General features: G+C 37.4%; 1 protein-coding gene across 2 annotated transcripts; it reads right to left on the reverse strand.

Annotated features, from left to right (window-relative positions):
* Positions 1–511: 511 nt before the first annotated feature.
* gprc5c (G protein-coupled receptor, class C, group 5, member C) lies at positions 512–16,865 on the reverse strand. Of its 2 annotated transcripts, XM_055175111.2 has the most exons (6): positions 16,560–16,865; positions 10,038–11,100; positions 4,333–4,436; positions 4,059–4,154; positions 1,463–1,500; positions 512–1,174 (listed from the first exon to the last, which is right to left on the reverse strand). In XM_055175111.2, the coding sequence occupies exons 2-5, from the start codon at positions 11,086–11,088 to the stop codon at positions 1,498–1,500; spliced, it is 1,254 nt and encodes a 417-aa protein (XP_055031086.2). In that variant the 5' UTR covers positions 11,089–11,100; positions 16,560–16,865; the 3' UTR covers positions 512–1,174; positions 1,463–1,497. The 2 variants fall into 2 exon arrangements, with proteins under 2 accessions (XP_055031086.2, XP_055031085.2); XM_055175110.2 differs by lacking the exon at positions 1,463–1,500.
* Between the last annotated feature and the right edge of the window lie 2 nt (positions 16,866–16,867).

Genomic DNA, 16,867 nt, shown 5'->3' on the forward strand with positions numbered 1-16,867 from the left:
ATGAAGATCAGATCACATTATATGACAAATTTATTTAGAAAACCTTGAAATTCCAAAAGGTTCACATACTTTTTTGCCAAATGTACAGCATCTATACATTTGGCACCATTATGAACCTTTGAGGTACTGTTATGAACCCTTTAATAACAAAGATGTGCTTTTCGAAAGGATACCACCTCAGGGAGAGCTAGAGACAATTTTTTGACTTTATTCTTGACAGCTCTCTATGGAATTGTAATAAGATGAAAAAAGGCAAATTTAAAATAATATGGTTATTTTTCATTTGACTTGCAAGACAACAAGTGCTTTGATCATGAGCGAAAGCAATGGTGACATTCACCTTTCATCAGCTCAGTCTGACATATGGTGTATCTTATCAATTGTAACTATGTAAATCATGGCACAGAAAATTTTCCATTCAACAAACTTCCCTAATAGGGAAGTTATTCGTGATGTCCTTATGACCAGCCTCTTTGATTTCAGCATCCTGAAATAATATTTTCCACAGAAGGCTATTTTGTGCACTTTATTTTGATACTATGAACATTGAACAAGATGAGTTCATAAAGATCCTTTCAAGTTGAAATTTCTTCAGTTCACAAAGTTGAAATATTTTATCTACATAGAATCAATATAATGTTTTACACTGACAATAAATACAAAGTTGGGAAAGCAATGAAATCATCTTTTTACATTAATGCTTTACCAAATAGCATTATTAATATCTTATACATTCAAATTAAGGCTTATGCAAAAGTATAGTGATACTACACCTAACTTCAGAGTTAGGTAGAAGCAGCATTTGTCCTTATATAGTTTGATTGACAGCAAATCAGAGACAAGTTTATTTTGAAGTCCTTAGTTGGTCTGTGCTTTTTCACACACAGTCAGTAGCATTGCAGTCGTCGAAACAATCATTGGGATCTGCACAGTATCCCAAGAACAAAGAAGCCACACACTTTCATTCGAATCATCATGAGGCGATCCCAACATGATGTCTGTCAATGGGGCAAAACAACCGAATGTTTCCCAGCTACCCCGAAGTCCACGCCAGCTGACCCGTGCAGCAGAGCACAGCGATGGAAAGAAATCACTAAATCTTAATTAGAAACACCAGAAAGGAAAAACAAAAGCTGGCGTAAACCAATCACTGGTGTCTTTTTTGGAAACTTCCCTATAATGGAGAAAAATAAGGACATGTTAGTTTACATTTGGATTAAATATCAGGAAATAATGTTTATAAATAGCTGCAGTAACTTAGTTTAAAACAAATACATTATTTTAAAACATAATACACAATGATATATATTTGGATAAAAAATAAGGAAATAATGTTTAAAAACGGTAATTATGTTTATAAAAATAACCAATATTATGAATAAATAAATAAATAAATAGCTAAATTACCTTAAAGGATTATTACACCACTTTAATGAAAATAAAATCCCGATAATTTACTCACCCCCATGTCATCCAAGTTGTTTATGTCTTTATTTGTTACTATAAGTAAAAAAAGAAATTAAGTTATTCGAAGAAAAAAATTCCTGGATTTTTTTTATTTTAATAGACTTTATGGGACCCCAACAGCTTCCAGTTTCAACGCAGCTTCAAAAGGACTCCAAACAATCCCAAACGAGGCACAAAGGTCTTATCTAGCGAAACGAAAAATACAAAATAAGCACTTTTATACCACGGGTCTGTTGAATGCTGTATTCTGATTTTCCGAGAAATGTTCCGTGGGTATGCATTAATTTCTGATAACCTCACACCTAACTTGTCAAATGTCTTAAAAATTGGCACCAGAGCAATGTTTGTGGTAACCGTGGTATAAGAGGAATAATTGACTCTGTTCCTTTGCATTATTTGAAAATTGCACCTTGGGTGTGCATTATTTTCTTATAATTCAATGGCCCCTCGTCAATTATTCCTTACTTAAACCGCAACTTCTCGTCTTGCACTAGTGCTGTGATGCGCCAGCGTGGCCATACGTATTACGTAATTATGTCGAAAGTGCATGCGAAACTACTGCTCCAGTGTTTACAAGTGTGGAGAAAGACGACTCTTCCGACGTTGTTGTATGTGGAATGATACTAATTAATGTCTTTGTGTCAGTTTATTGTTTAAAATGGTCCGCAAATCTGTGTGTTTCACATGTAACGCGTGACCTTTCGACGTGATTACGCTATTCTGTAAGGTTGTGCTGGCGCATCACACGGCTGAAAAGACCCTTACTGTATGTTCACACCAGCCGCGTTTGAGACGTCAAATTTGCATCTACCGCGTCTAGTTTGCCACTTGAACATTTTGCGTTTACTCGCTTCATTTACGTGTGAAAGCAGTGCGTGAAATTATAGTCATCAAGACATTCATGCGAAAATTCGCGTCATGGGGGAGGGGCTTCTGCGACTCCGCTTGCTTACTGTAATCACGTCACTACTAGAGCAAGCTCCTGATTGGTTAACGCGGTGCAAAATTTTCAACTTGTGCGTTTCCCGCATCAAAGCGTCTACCGCGCCTCATTCGCGCCGCGAGACCTCCAGACGCGCATCAACACATCTTTACATTGACTTAACATTGAAATTACTCGCGCTTGACGCCTCTACCGCAGCTGGTCTGAACGCAGCATTATGCCTCATTTGGGATCGTTCAGAGGCCTTTGAAGCTGTGTTGAAACTGCAATTTAAACTGCATTGAAACTTTTGGGGTCCAATAAAGTTTATGAAGTCTATTAAATTGAGAAAAATCCTGGAATGTTTTACTCAAAAAAACAAAACAAAACAACGTAGTTTCTTCTTGACTGAACAAAGAAAGACATAAACATTTTGGATAAAAAGGGGGTGAGTAAATTATCATAATTTCTTTTTTATGAAAGTGAAGTAATCCTTTAATATTATAAATAAACACAAATAAAAACAAAAATGCATAATAAAAGTATAAAAAATTTTTTCAAGTAACACACATCATGCCGTCTTTGAAAGAGGAAATAAGCAGAAATAAGAAGAAGTTGACATGATGAGTTAAAGGTGCAGTGTGTAAATTTTAGTGGCATCTAGTGGTAAGGTTGCAAATTGCAACCAATGGCTTAGTCCACGGCTCACTCCTCGCTTTTGAAACACATAGAGAAGCTACAGTAGCTGCTACTGGACAAACATGTCATCGTCAGAGACAACTTAGTAAAAAATGATCCTTTAAGGGCTTCCGTAGAAAATGGTAGCACAAAATGGCGACTTCCATGTAAGGGGGCCCTCTGTGTAGGTAGATAAAAAGGTCTCGTTCTAAGGTAATAAACACATAACGGTTCATTATGAAAGGTCTTTATACACCCCTGATAATACAGTTTTGTATATTATTTTGCATTTCTGTCAACAGATCCGTCTAAAAATTACACACTGCACCTTTAAGACAAGACTAAATAAAACTGTTTTAAATGAAAAGCAAGGAAACATGCAAGTTCAGTTTATTAGATCTGATTTTTTCATCCACCAACTCATACCTTAAAAAATGATCAAGAAGAACAATGAAAACAGACAAAGGTCTTTAAGCGTCCATGAAAAGCATTAAATTCCACAATCCCAAGGAATGAAATCAGATCTGGTGAGAAGGAATGACAAGGCAAAGAGCTCGGAGAATGTGATGTAATGCAGAGAGGAGATAAAGTGAGAGTTGCCGAAAGATCCAGGTATTCCAGAACAAAAGGGAAAAATAGTTCAAGGACAGGTGGATTCTCAAAAAGGGAATTACAGCCAAATTTCCACCATCAAACAGCTTGACAAATGTGTTTGTAAGGCAAGTGAATGTCCAAATCATATCCCTTTTGATTCTGGTATCTATTCATTCTTTTCAGGTTGTGTAAGATGAAAACCTTTAGTGGTTTTGTGGCCTGGATACATTTGATGACTACAGCTAGGTTTGGCATTGGTATAGCTCAGCAAACCTGAATAGTAACAATGCAGCAGACCACAGACCTGTGGGCATGACGGAGAGGCAAGCAAACGAAAGACAAGAAAAAGACAACTATCAAAGCAAACAAAGACTACTGATGTCACTTTCAAACATACATTTGAATATGTTTGTGTTGAGGGGCTGGTGTGACCGTTCAGATCTTGCAACGAAGTTCCCATAGTGGCTCGTGGAATTCTGTCATATGATTCTCCCTGTCGTTACAGCCAAAAGAGCAGGTCCGAAATGAAACAAGATACAAGAACATATAAATGAACAAGAACAGGAAAAAAAGTGTACACAAAATTGGTGGCTGTATTTATTTTTGTTTGCACACAGTGACCACAAGACCTGTGTGCATAGTCAAAACAGTAGGAAAATTTCCGCACTCACGTTTATGGCTCCTTTGGTGATGATGGCCAACTCTGTCGGCTGGTACACACCACTCCGAAGTGGTGTGCCATTATAGCCATTGTACGGGGAAACGGGCTTATTACCTAAAACAATGTTACAAAGACACACGTTTTGAGAAACACTTCCTTGTTTTTTTACAAAACAGATATTCAAAACAGATGACGCATGATATAGTTAGCTATAATACAAAACACCAAGCAAACATGCTGTACAGTATCCACAAAGGCCACCTTTTCACCTTAGTATCAGGTAGGTTTACGTGTCAAAGACTGGATTCTAGTAAAAGAATGAAATCACTCTATTTACATTTATGCATTTGACTGACGCATTTATCAAAAGTGACATGATTTTTTTTTTTATCGGTATGTGTGTTCCCTGGGATTGAACCCATGACCTTTGCATTGCAAACGCAATGCTTTAAAGGATTAGTCCATTTTCTTAAAAAAAAAAAATCCAGATAATTTACTTACCACCATGTCATCCAAAATGTTGATGTCTTTCTTTGTTCAGTCGAGAAGAAATTATGTTTTTTTTTAGGAATTTTTCTAATTTTAATGGACTTCAATGGACCCCAACACTCAACAGCCCCAATGCAGCTCAAAATTGCAGCTTCAAAGGACTCCAAACGATCCCAAACGAGGCACAAGGGTCCTATCTAGTGAAACGATTGTCATTTTTTGGCAAGAAAAATAAAAAATATGCACTTTTAAACCACAACCTCTCATCCTCCTCCGGTCACGCAATATGTCAAGAGGTCACGGATGACGTATGCGAAATTACGCTCCAGTGTTTACGACGTTGTTGTATGTGGAATGATACTAATTAATCTCTTTGTGTCAGTTTATTGTTTAAAATGGTCTGCAAATATGGGTTTCATATATGTAACGAGTGACCTTTCAACGTTGTGACACAATTACGTGAGGTCGCGCTGGCTCGGAGGAAGAAGAGAAGTTGTGGTTTAAAAGTGCTTATTTTTTATTTTTCTTGCCAAAAATGACAATTGTTTCGCTAGTTAAGACCCTAATGCCTCATTTGAGATCGTTTAGAGTCCTTTGAAACTGCAATTTTAAACTGCATTAAAACTGTTAAGTGTTGGGGTCCACCAAAGTCCACCAAAACTAGAAAAATCCTGGAATGTTTTCCTTTAAAAAAACATAATTTCTTCTCAACTGAACAAAGACATCAACACCTTGGATGACATGGTGGTGAGTAAATTATCAGCATTTTTTTTTTTTAAACGGACCAAGCTACGGGATTTTATGTGACAATATCACTATAGGTAACAGCCCCCCCCCCAAAAAAAACATTGCTATAACCGTATGAATAGGTTTTTGATGGCTGGATGTGCATTTTAGAGCTTTAAAAATGGGGCACTATCTGATGCCATGATAAAGTTGAAAAGACCATGGATATAATTTGATATAACTCTGACTGTGTTTTTAATTTTGGGGTAAACTATTCCTTTATTGAAGGCCTTAACTAATGGTTAATATATCTAAAGTGTTTATATGTGTGTATATATATAAAGCATACGCCAAGCAGATGCATTAGGGTGTGATAAGGTTGGACTGATGCAGTGAGCTAGAAATTTCCTCTCGAACTGCGAGATACCAAACACGGTGGCGACTGTCGCCACACCTAAGTCTCCATGGAGAGACACTAATGTCAACACGTTTCAGGGTCTCTGCTGAGAGCGAGATAAGAGTAACAGGCAATCGTATTTACTCATGTCAGGCTGGGAAAGATTGCATTTCTTACTGGGTATTCATTGACTAAAGAGTTATGGTTTCTTTACTTTCAATAGCATTCTGTTTAATCCACGTCACCCTTGATGGGAAAAGCCACCCGGTGTTCAAAGCATCCCAGTGTTCAAAGCATTCCTTTTACAAAAGCACAATAGGAATGTGATTATTGATTAACATGAGGTAATGGTCGGTAATAGATAGGTGATTCAACGCATGAGGCCGATTTTAAAATCAGTGATTGGTTAAGTAAATATGACATGTTTGATTTACTATTGTTAATGCAGTAGATGAGCTCTCAATGGACAACAACTGTGTATGGAAACTTCACAGGGCAACAATAATATTTGCCTGTTTGGCTAAAGGCATCAGATGCAAACAGGTGCATGCATAGAAAGACAAAGAGAAAAGAGGCAGGTATAGACAGAAAAGCAAAAAAGTAGATATAATGTAGGCTGAGAGGAAAGGAGGACATTGTGTTCTACACGGGACAAAAATATCTGAATGTAAAACACAACATCAGCATATCAAATTCAGGAGCGTAAGCAGTTACTGCTGAAATCTAGCACTGTTTCAACAGGTTCTGTCGCCTTGTCTTCTATTAAAGTGACACGGTTCGCATATCTGTGTTGGTGTGAAAATAAGGGGCAAGATTTACTAAACATGGCAAATTAGCGTGAGAGTGCAAAAGAAAAGAAAAAATTGCAGAAAGGAGTGGAAATTTCTGCGGGTGATTTACTGACAAGACGCATGTTAAAGACTACAGGTGCAAAAGTGTCATTTCCAATGCAACAAACGACTGATATTTTTAGATGGCAAAAGTGGTGTTTGTGCTGGCAAGTTGATTTTAAATCTGGCTCTAAGGCTACAAGATACACAGATATTACCGCAATATCGCAAGTGTGAAAAATATTTCAAAAATTTTAAAAATATAAAAAAAATTATAGTGATCATATATAATTGTTTCTCAGTCTCTTTAATAGAATACATCCAGAAAATACAGGAATTATGTATATAGTTATTAAAAACTGTATAAAAATGTAAACTGATGTGTCAAGTTTTTAGGGTAACCTCCCCTTTCACTTGAGCAATAGCAGGAAACTGCAGGATCTCTTAAACCTAAACAAAATGAAATCATAATTTCTATATTTTTTAAATGAGTCTTTTTACTTCATTCTGCTTAAAAACGCTGTTTTGCACATTGCATGTGTTAAGTGCCAGGAGAGGTCACACTAAACACTGACAATGCCAAAAGACGACATTTAGTCTAGTCCTGAAAATGTAACTTTTTTTTACGTATTTTCTGTTTGTATCTTAATAAAATAGATTGAAAAATAAATATGGATGAACATTAAAACTTCTAACACAACAAGTCTGGAGGTGGTGGACTAATGCTACGTACACACCAAACGCGGGGCATTGCGTTACTCGCTCTAGATTACTATCGGGATTTAAGTTCGTGTCATGCGAATTTTTTACTCGAGTCGAATATTTTCAACTTGGGTGAAGATGCGTTTGAGGCAAATAGGAGTTGTTTTCGCGGCAAGTGTGCCGCCCATATCGCGTCATTCCCACCACCCCACCCCACGCGTCTGATCGCGTCTTTGCATTGACTTAGTATGTAATGTACTCGCGCAAATTGTTGAACTCGCGTCTTGTGTGAACCCACAGTAAAGCTACGTATACACCAAACGCGGGGCATCGCGTTATTCGCTCTAGATTACTCGTGGGATTTAACTTCGTGTCGTGCGAATTTTTCACTCGAGTTGAATATTTTCAACTTGGGTAAAGACGCGTTTGAGGCAAATAGCAGTTGTTTTCGCGGCAAGCGTACAGCCCATATCGCGTCATTCCCATCACCCCACGTGAGGACGTGTCTGATCGAGTCTTTGCATTGACATTGTATGTAATCCACTTGCGCAAATCATTGAACTCGCATCTGGTGTGAACCCACAGTAAGACTTTTTCACAGTACTGTGTATATAGTCAAAGTTTCAGGTTAATGCAGATAGCAGGCAAATGGAAAAGAGAGATGCTTTCCTTTTCCCAGAAAGAATGTGAAACACGTATGTTGGCATCACAGACTGTAAAAAATATGGCTGTAGTGTATGTGACATCACCTGTAGGTTTGTGAAGAGCATTTTAATGCCCAAAGTGGACGGAGCCTGCTTTCGCCATCTTGGCAGCATGTCACTCGTGGATAATCGAAAATTGGCAAAGAGGTGGGATGTAGGTGAACTTAAAGGGATAGTTCGGCCAAAACTGATATTAAACCCATGATTTACTTACCCTGAAGCCGTCCGAGATCCATATGTCCATCATTTTTCAGACGATGACACTTTCAGTTATTTTAGAAAATATTTTAGATCTTTCAGTTAATCAAATGTAAAGTTATGAGGTCCACAACCTTCAAGTCCAAAAAGTGTGCATCCATCCTTCACAAAATAAATCCAAACGGCTCCACGATGATAAACAAAGTCCTTCTAAGGTTCATCCAAGCAGTTTCGTTGTAGAAATATACACATTTAAAAATTTATAAACCAAAATAACTCGCATCCGGTAATGCCGCCATCCTAGTCGCGTCCACATTCAAGATCAGAGCCCTGCGCAGCGTACGGAGGTTACTCTGCTGCTGCTCTGTGCCCCCGCCCTCAGAATTTGTCTTACGTCACTAAGAAAAGTGCGTACACTACGCTAATACTCTCTCCTGAATACAGAGGAGTCCAAGATGGCGCGCTACAGGAAGGTAGTTATTTTGGTTTATAAAGTTTTAAATATGGATATCTCTACAACAGCACCGCACGGATTACCCTCAGAAGACCTCTATCCACCATCCTGGAGCCGTTTGGATTTACCCTGTGAAGGATGAATGCACATCCCCTGGACTTGAAGGTCGTGCACCCCGTAACTTCACATTTAACCAACTGAAAGATCAAAAAAAATTCTAAAATAACTGAAGATGTGTTTGTCTGAAAAGTGATGGACATATGCATCTTGGACAGCTTGGGGGTGAGTAAATCATGGGTTTAACATTATTTTTGGCCGAACTATCCCTTTAAGATGACTGGTTGCTGTAACCAGGCATGCCTAGCTCGACGGTAGTGACAGCAGCAATTCACCCGTCACTCAAGTGGTCACGCCCTTAAGTATGCAGTACTTTAAGGCTTAACATAATTTAACGGATGAATTACAAAAATGTACCCCCCTCACTGTTGTCATGAAGGGCAAAATTAGCTATATAGACCAAAACCACTTTTTGTACCAGGATTTTAAAAAGTATTTTGGTATTTTAACATTTTGGACTCCTATTTGACTCCAAAGTGATGCAGATTAGTTAAAACAACCTGTATTAATATTCTGGGATGATATATTATAATTTAATTTGTACTATATTTGTTTTATTTATTGTTTAGGCATGTGCAATCTTGCGTGCAGTAGCTGTACGCAAGATTTATTAAGCACAGTATTTGTGGGAGGGCCGAGAGCTCAGAACTTGTTCAGAACTGGTTTCATTTTAACCTAGTTTTCTAAACACGTGTTTACATGAGCAAAATCAAGCATGCTATGATGCAGGTGATTTCCAGCTGTTGAAAATAAAATGTTCGAAGTGTGGTTTAATAATAAAAAAAATTATGGGGTTGCTCTATTTTACTGACTGAAATAAGCCCACCCTCGAGTCTCCATGTCATTTGGGTCCCTGGAGCTTGAGTCCCTTCTTCATTGTAATGATAGGGAATTGTTTGTACTTGTTTGGTCTGTCAGGTATAAGTCTTTACAAAAGCAAAATAATGACTCTCCCTGATGCAAAGTCATTAAATGAGATAAGGACACAATGTACATTTATATGATCTGCTTTAAATAGCAACCTAATTCATTATACTTTCTGATGCCAATATTAAAAAACTTTGTATGTTGCTATAGATATGAGAATCTTGCATTTACCTGTGGTAGGCTCATCCATAGAAAAGGCTTTATTCTCCACATATATGCTCTGTGAACTTTGTTCCTTCAGGACAGTCTCATACCCTCTGCTAGGGTACAGATCTTCATCAATGGCCGTATCTTCCTCCTCATCATCATCGTTCATGCTACATGCCCCTGGCACGGTGTGTAGCAGTAGAAACACCCATCCGTTTGACACCAGTGCTATTGCCAACGTGGGGTCGTCCCATGTTGGCCCACCGTGCTTTGTGTTCCCATACACATACATGACAATCCATGCCACCCAGATGCCCACCGAGAGCAGTCCTATGACCAGTATGAGGGCTCCATCCTTGCGCCAACGCTTATGCTTACCTGCCAATATCGGTATGGATGCTACCACGACGGCCAACAGTAGAACGAGCACATATATGAGAGCCATGACGAAATCCTGGTTGTCAATGTTACAGGGAACAGCAGTGGGAGAAGTCTTGTTTCCAGGGACATTAATAGGGTATCGTACAATCGTAATGATGAGCCATTCAGTATTGATGATAACTTCCACCAGCCAAAGCCCCAGAAACCCCAAGAACCAAACCCAGAATCTGGGTGCCGAGTTTCGCCTGGCCAGTATGTTCAACCTCACGGCTTGCATGAGGAGGCATGAGAAGCAGCCGGCAAATAACACGCCAAACAAGAAGCGCCGAGTCGCACACGTCGCAAAGTCCTTCCCCACGATAAATGCAAATGTGAGACCGAACAGTCCAAATGTGAAAATCAGGAAAATCACATGGAGCCCCAGTGCACTGCGCCACTTCTTGTCTTTGACAAAGGGAAGGCTTGCCAGCAACACGATCACGAGGATCAGGGCGACCACTACACCAGCGGCGGCGAATGACTCCAATACAACACCCCAGACTGCGTCTAGGTCACAGAGTTTGTAATACAGGGAGCTTACATTTCCGCCACATCCTCTGGGGATCGAGGTCTGCGCCAGCGATCCAGGTGAGAGGCAAGTGATGATGAATAACGGGAGATGAAAAAGGTGGGATTTGGAGGTGAGGCGATCCATAGTTTTCAGCACCTGAAATCAAACAACAATGAAAAAGAATACCGGTAAGCATGCAGTTATGTAAGAGTTCTAGCAATGCTCTCATGTGACCTTAATTTGGTATCCTCCTCTTACACACCCAGGGGTGTGTGACATTGTCAAAATTATAATAATATTGCAGGCTTTAATATGTTAATTTTATATTCAAGCTCTACAAAAGCACCAAGCCCAGGCCTGTTTACTAAGAGTTGAGATTAGTAATTGAAACTGGATTTTTTCCCCTTGGAGCTTTTCCCAATTCTCTTTGTTAATCATTCATGAGACTTTTAAAGAATATTGATTTTCCCAGTTCCAGTTTCGAAACCCGAGGAAATGCAAGTGAAGCAAGTAGTGGAATACAAAAAACCAAGCAAATACATCTTACAACCAGTTGTAAACAGCGTCACAGAGGAGATATTACAATTAAAGGCATCATCAAATGTTCAAAACACATACTTAAAAGTGACGTGTGTACTTTCTGTTATCTGTAACTGTACTTTAAAGGGAAATGCAAAAATATGAAAATGTTTTCATTTTCATATTTGTCAGACAGATAATCCCACACCATCAGATAAGCCAGCATGATGTCATGGAAATTCATACATATTTTACAAGGTGGCTAACTCGTACAATGTTAATTGTGCAAAAACAATTATCATAAAAAGCAATAACGAAAATCCACCCCTAACTCCAACGTCACAGAGGCAAAGGCAAAACGTACAAAAATGGTCCTACAAATTAATAAGAATTAGCCACCTTGTAAAATACATACGAACTGCCATCAGATAGCATTGGATAAGCCAACAACGTAATGATGTCTGGCTAGTCAGGATGCTCAGGGCAATGGCTTAAAATTGTCATTTTTGGAAAAATTAACCTAACCTAAGAATGGATTGCTCATAGCCAAATCTGTAAATTAAGCTGAAATATGCTACCCAGTCACACAAGGTTTCGCGATATAGTCACATACTTTTTTTATTCTTTTTTGTTATATTATCACGAATTTCCGCATTTTTTCGTGATCGTATAACAGATTCCTGTTTTCGTGTGATTACCACGTATTGGTTACTCAACAGCTTTTTCCTATTTTTAAACAATTATCTCTCTGATTTAGGGTTAGATTTGGTGCTTCCATTAGAATGTTACTTTATATATTGGTTTATACTTTTTTTCTCATTTATTTTTTTACATGTCGACTGGCGTTAGGGTTAGAGTTGGGTTTGGGTAGGGATGTCATTTTATCTAAATCTAACCCTAAACCGAAGCGACAATGGTAAGAAAATAGGACAAAACAGTTGAGTAACCAATACGTGATGATAATCACATGAAAACAGGAATTTGTTTTACGATCATGAAAAAACGCGTAAATTTGTGATAATATCATACAAATCGTACAAAAACCGCACAAAAATGGCCCTACAAATTTTTTCGTGATCGTATAATGAATTACTGTTTCCGTGTGATTATCAAGTATTGGTTAATCAACAGCTTTTTTCTATTTTTAAACCATTATCTCTTCGATTTAGGGTTAGATTTGGTGCTTGCATTAGAATGTCACTTTATATATTGGTTTATACTATTTTTTCTAATTTATATGTCGACTGGCGTTAGGGTTAGAGTTGGGTTTGGGTAAGGATGTCATTTTATGTAAATCTAACCTTAAACCGAAGCGACAATGGTAAGAAAATAGAACAAAACAGTCGAGCAACCAATACGCGACAATCACACGAAAACAGGAACTCGTTACACGATCACGAAAAAACGCGGAAATTCGTGACAATGTCACAATAAAAAATGTACGTGACTATATAACACTTTACATTTGAAATAATCAAATCTTTCTTTTCAATAAGTCTATTTAGAAAGTCTAAATGTGGAACGTCTCAGTACCCAATGTACCCAAAACAGATTTGTCATTCTCCTTAAGCATCGTATTTATGGTCTGATTTGTAATTTCCTAACAGCCCTGCTAATAAGAAAGATATCCAGTGTATACATAAATAACCACCTTAATAAATGTTTTTATTGTAAGGATTAGTGACAAGGAATCTAGTTTCACCGAACTCAATTAAAGGAGGTGTGTGTAAATTTTAGAGGAATCTAGTGGTGAGACTCCAAACTCATATCTCCCACAGGACAAACATGATGTTGTGAGAGACAATGTAGGGATGAGACGCGCTCTGTATAAAAGTTTGTCCATTTAAGGCTACTGTAGAAACATGACACCGACTTCTATAAAAAGCCTAAATATTATCGGGCTGAATTTGGGCTAATTTCCCCCCTTACCACGATCTTAGGTAAAGTCCTGATCGTCTTCGTGGTTGAACCGATTATTTTGTCAGATTTACTGGTGGTGCACAGTAGGGTGGCCCTTATTTTTTAACTTTTAAAAGTTCATGCTCTCACCCCACCAATATGTGTAAATAAATAAGTAAATAAAAAAAATTTTTTTCAATATTAATTAATATTTAGAGGTTGCTCAAGACCTTTGAAGTTTAACAACACATTCGCGTATGTGATACTTTGTGCTAGCATGTATAATTGTTTAATAATATATACTTATGGCAGCAATGGACAATTAAAACTCCTGTTTTAGTTGTGATGTGTCTTTCAAAGCAAGAAAGCTTCAATGTGAATGAAGCACAATAGACAATATACACTGAGACAATGGCTGAAGCAACATGAAGCAAGTCCGCTATATGGTTACTTGGATCAGAAGAGACTGAAATAACTGGAACAAAGTTACCCTCCAAGAAGCAAGATTTGTGTGTGTGTTGTGCGTTTTTAAATGGTACAGTTTTTGCAAAAATATGTGATTTCGGAAATATTCAAAGCGTTTGAGCAACCTCTAGATATTGTAGGAATAAAAACAATTTGCACACTTTTTTTTGTTGATATCCTAACACATTTAGGAGATGAGAGTTGAACTTAAAAAAAATATATTTTAAGGACCACCCTAGTGCGCAGTGTGTGAATCTGCTCGGAAGGACTTGATCGCAAATCGCAAACATTCAACATGTTGAATATTTACGATCAGAAAACCTGTTGTGTAGGGGGGACTTCGAGGACAAATGCACACGCACGCTGCATATTGTCACGTTAAACAAAACGATACCCAATCAGAAAGTGTGCTGATGAAAGACAAAACCATACCAACCGCAGTTGGTGCATCAGGCACAGTCCAAAGTAAAACAAATCAGAGATGTAAAAAGCAGTCCACAGCATTAATGACATGTCTTTATGCCCGTCGTTTGTTTAACTGTGAAGTCACGTTTGACCACAAGAGACATCGCAAGATTTCCTGTGTTCTCCTTTGAGACTCGCGTTATTGGGGAAGGGAATTTGAAGATGTGTGGTGTGCTGTGGATGACCACATAGCGGCAATCCAAACACTATAGGAACAAAACTAGTAAATCATAAATTGTTTTCATCATGTTTGTGGTCTCTTACATTTTAAAAATCTTTGGTGTGGTTCTAGCTTAAGGAAACCCGCTGTGTCTAAGGTAATAAAAACATAATTTGTTAATTTTGTAAGGTCGTAATACACCACTGAAAATATAGTTATGTAAGCAATAATTGACGACTGGCTGTTATATTATTCGAAAATAATGCACCTGTGGTGGTAATGTGGCATGACGCGATACATATGCAAATAATTTAAAGGAGTCAATTATTCTGTTTATACCACGGTTACCAGAAACATTGCTTTGGTGGTTATTTTAAGACATTTCACAGGTTAGGTGCGCGGTTTACAGAAAAATAATCAACACGCATGGAACATTCTCTTAACCAATCAGAATAAAGCATTTAACAGGACTGTGGTATAAGTATATTATATTGCCCGTTATGCACCTTTAAATGTAATTAAAATGTTTAATAATTTCGTAACAACCGGAACGGTTATTCCGGGATAAGCTTGTTCCTTGTTAACTGGTTGTGCTTGTTTGATCACATTACTTTGATTTCATTTCTTGATCAATACGTTTCCTCATTTATCGGATACAGCACTCCTGTGAGGTACCAGTGTAGTACAGACTGTGCCTAACTCAAGCTGTTGTATACTGTACTGTATATGTTTTCATTATAAGGGATAAAAGACTCTGATTTACAGCAGTAATAGCTAAATTGACAGGCTTCCGATGTTATGTTCACCAAGTGATACAATTGCTTGAGTTTGAGGATTGCTTTCAGCTTTCTATGTACGTGTTCACATTAGAAAACCTAAACAAACATTACTAAGTCAACATCTTTGTGTTATTCACATCCGTGATTGTTGAATTTCTAGAAACTCTCAAGAGTCATGTTCTGGCTGAGTTAGCTTTAAGTATAGTTTGGGTGTGTGTTTGTACTGTTAAATGACTTATTATATTCTGAACATACAAAACATCTCAATATATAAAATTTTACAATCTTAATGCTTTCACCCATTTGTTTATTTTAAATATTCAAAACCAAGCTGAGAAAACAACCCGTCTTGTTTCTCTTCAGAGCAATGGGTTTGCATAGTTTACCACCTTCTGGAATAGCGCAAGTGTTTGTTTTTTTATTTGTATTATTGTTTAACTTTTTACAATTTATTTACATTTATGCATTTGCCAGACACTTTTATCCACAGTGTGCATTACAAGGTATGCATTTACAGTATCAGTACTGTATGTGTGAATCAACTGAGATACAAAATTTAATTAAAATACAAAAATATACAAAATAAACAAAAATATTAAAATATTAATTTAAAATAAAAAAAAATACAGCATGTACTTAGGCTTGAATGCTTTCTGCTTTAGTCTTACGTATACTAATACCACCATCAAACACAATAAACAACAAGACTTGGTGATATACATCTAATTAAAGGGCCTCAATACCTGTTTTGTCACAAAATTGGTTGTAAAATTTAAAGGTTAAAAACTCTATAATCCCATTTTATCGTTACTTCTGTACGTCACTGAAATGTAACAGTAATTTTAACGTAAAGCAGTTTCAGCCAATCACATCATCGAGTCCGTTAAAACGCACCAATCAAAACGCAGTTAAGGCGGGTCTTGTACATCTTTTTGACAGATGGGGCGTATCACATGAACAGGTGAACAAAGATTTTCTTCAAAAATTCATAAATATAACGGGATTGTTTTATTGAATAAAGCAGAATTTTACTTTATTAATCTATTTGATAAACAGTAGTAAAACATTTAGTTCCTGGTTAGATTTGAAAACACGAAACCATGTAATGTTTAGTAAAAGATACAAACCAATACAAACATAACATTGTGTAATCTTTCGGATGTAACTCAATAAATCTGATAACCAAACACCATTAAATTCAATTATGTTGTAAATCAGAACTGATAAAATTTCAAAAACCAAACTATTTATGAGTGCAAGATATTTAAAACGTTTCGAAATTACGCCAAAGCCCATAAAATGAGTTTATAAATGAGTTCATAACTTACCTTTTTTAACGAGGTGTTGATAATGTGTCGTTTCTCAGGAAATATTTGGTATATGACCACAATTTACCCGCTCCAGCAAGTGTACGAAAATAAATGTGACATCGCGACGCCAAAATGCGTCAGGAGAGCTGAGGTGAGGTTTTAAAACCCAAATTAAACAACGCTCCCTTTGTTATCCAACCAAATAAACCTTCAAAAGCTTCAAGGATAGTCGAGGACAAACACTGGGAGAGTTTTGATTGCTTTCAGCCGTCCGTCACTGATGTGACTCAAACTCCAGTTTGTAATGCGCGCGCACGCGAACCTGC

Source organism: Misgurnus anguillicaudatus, chromosome 4, assembly GCF_027580225.2.
Source record: "Misgurnus anguillicaudatus chromosome 4, ASM2758022v2, whole genome shotgun sequence".
In the NCBI taxonomy this organism is placed as follows: domain Eukaryota; kingdom Metazoa; phylum Chordata; class Actinopteri; order Cypriniformes; family Cobitidae; genus Misgurnus; species Misgurnus anguillicaudatus.

Excerpts from the sequence above, each read along its gene's own strand:
- gprc5c (XM_055175110.2), bottom strand. The coding sequence starts at position 11,088 with ATGGATCGCCTCACCTCCAAATCCCACCTTTTTCATCTCCCGTTATTC. Across the intron at positions 4,437-10,037 it reads TATGGATGAGCCTACCACAG|GTAATAAGCCCGTTTCCCCG; the intron begins GTAAATGCAAGA and ends ACATTGTTTTAG. Across the intron at positions 1,175-4,058 it reads CAACACAAACATATTCAAAT|GGAAGTTTCCAAAAAAGACA; the intron begins GTATGTTTGAAA and ends TCTCCATTATAG.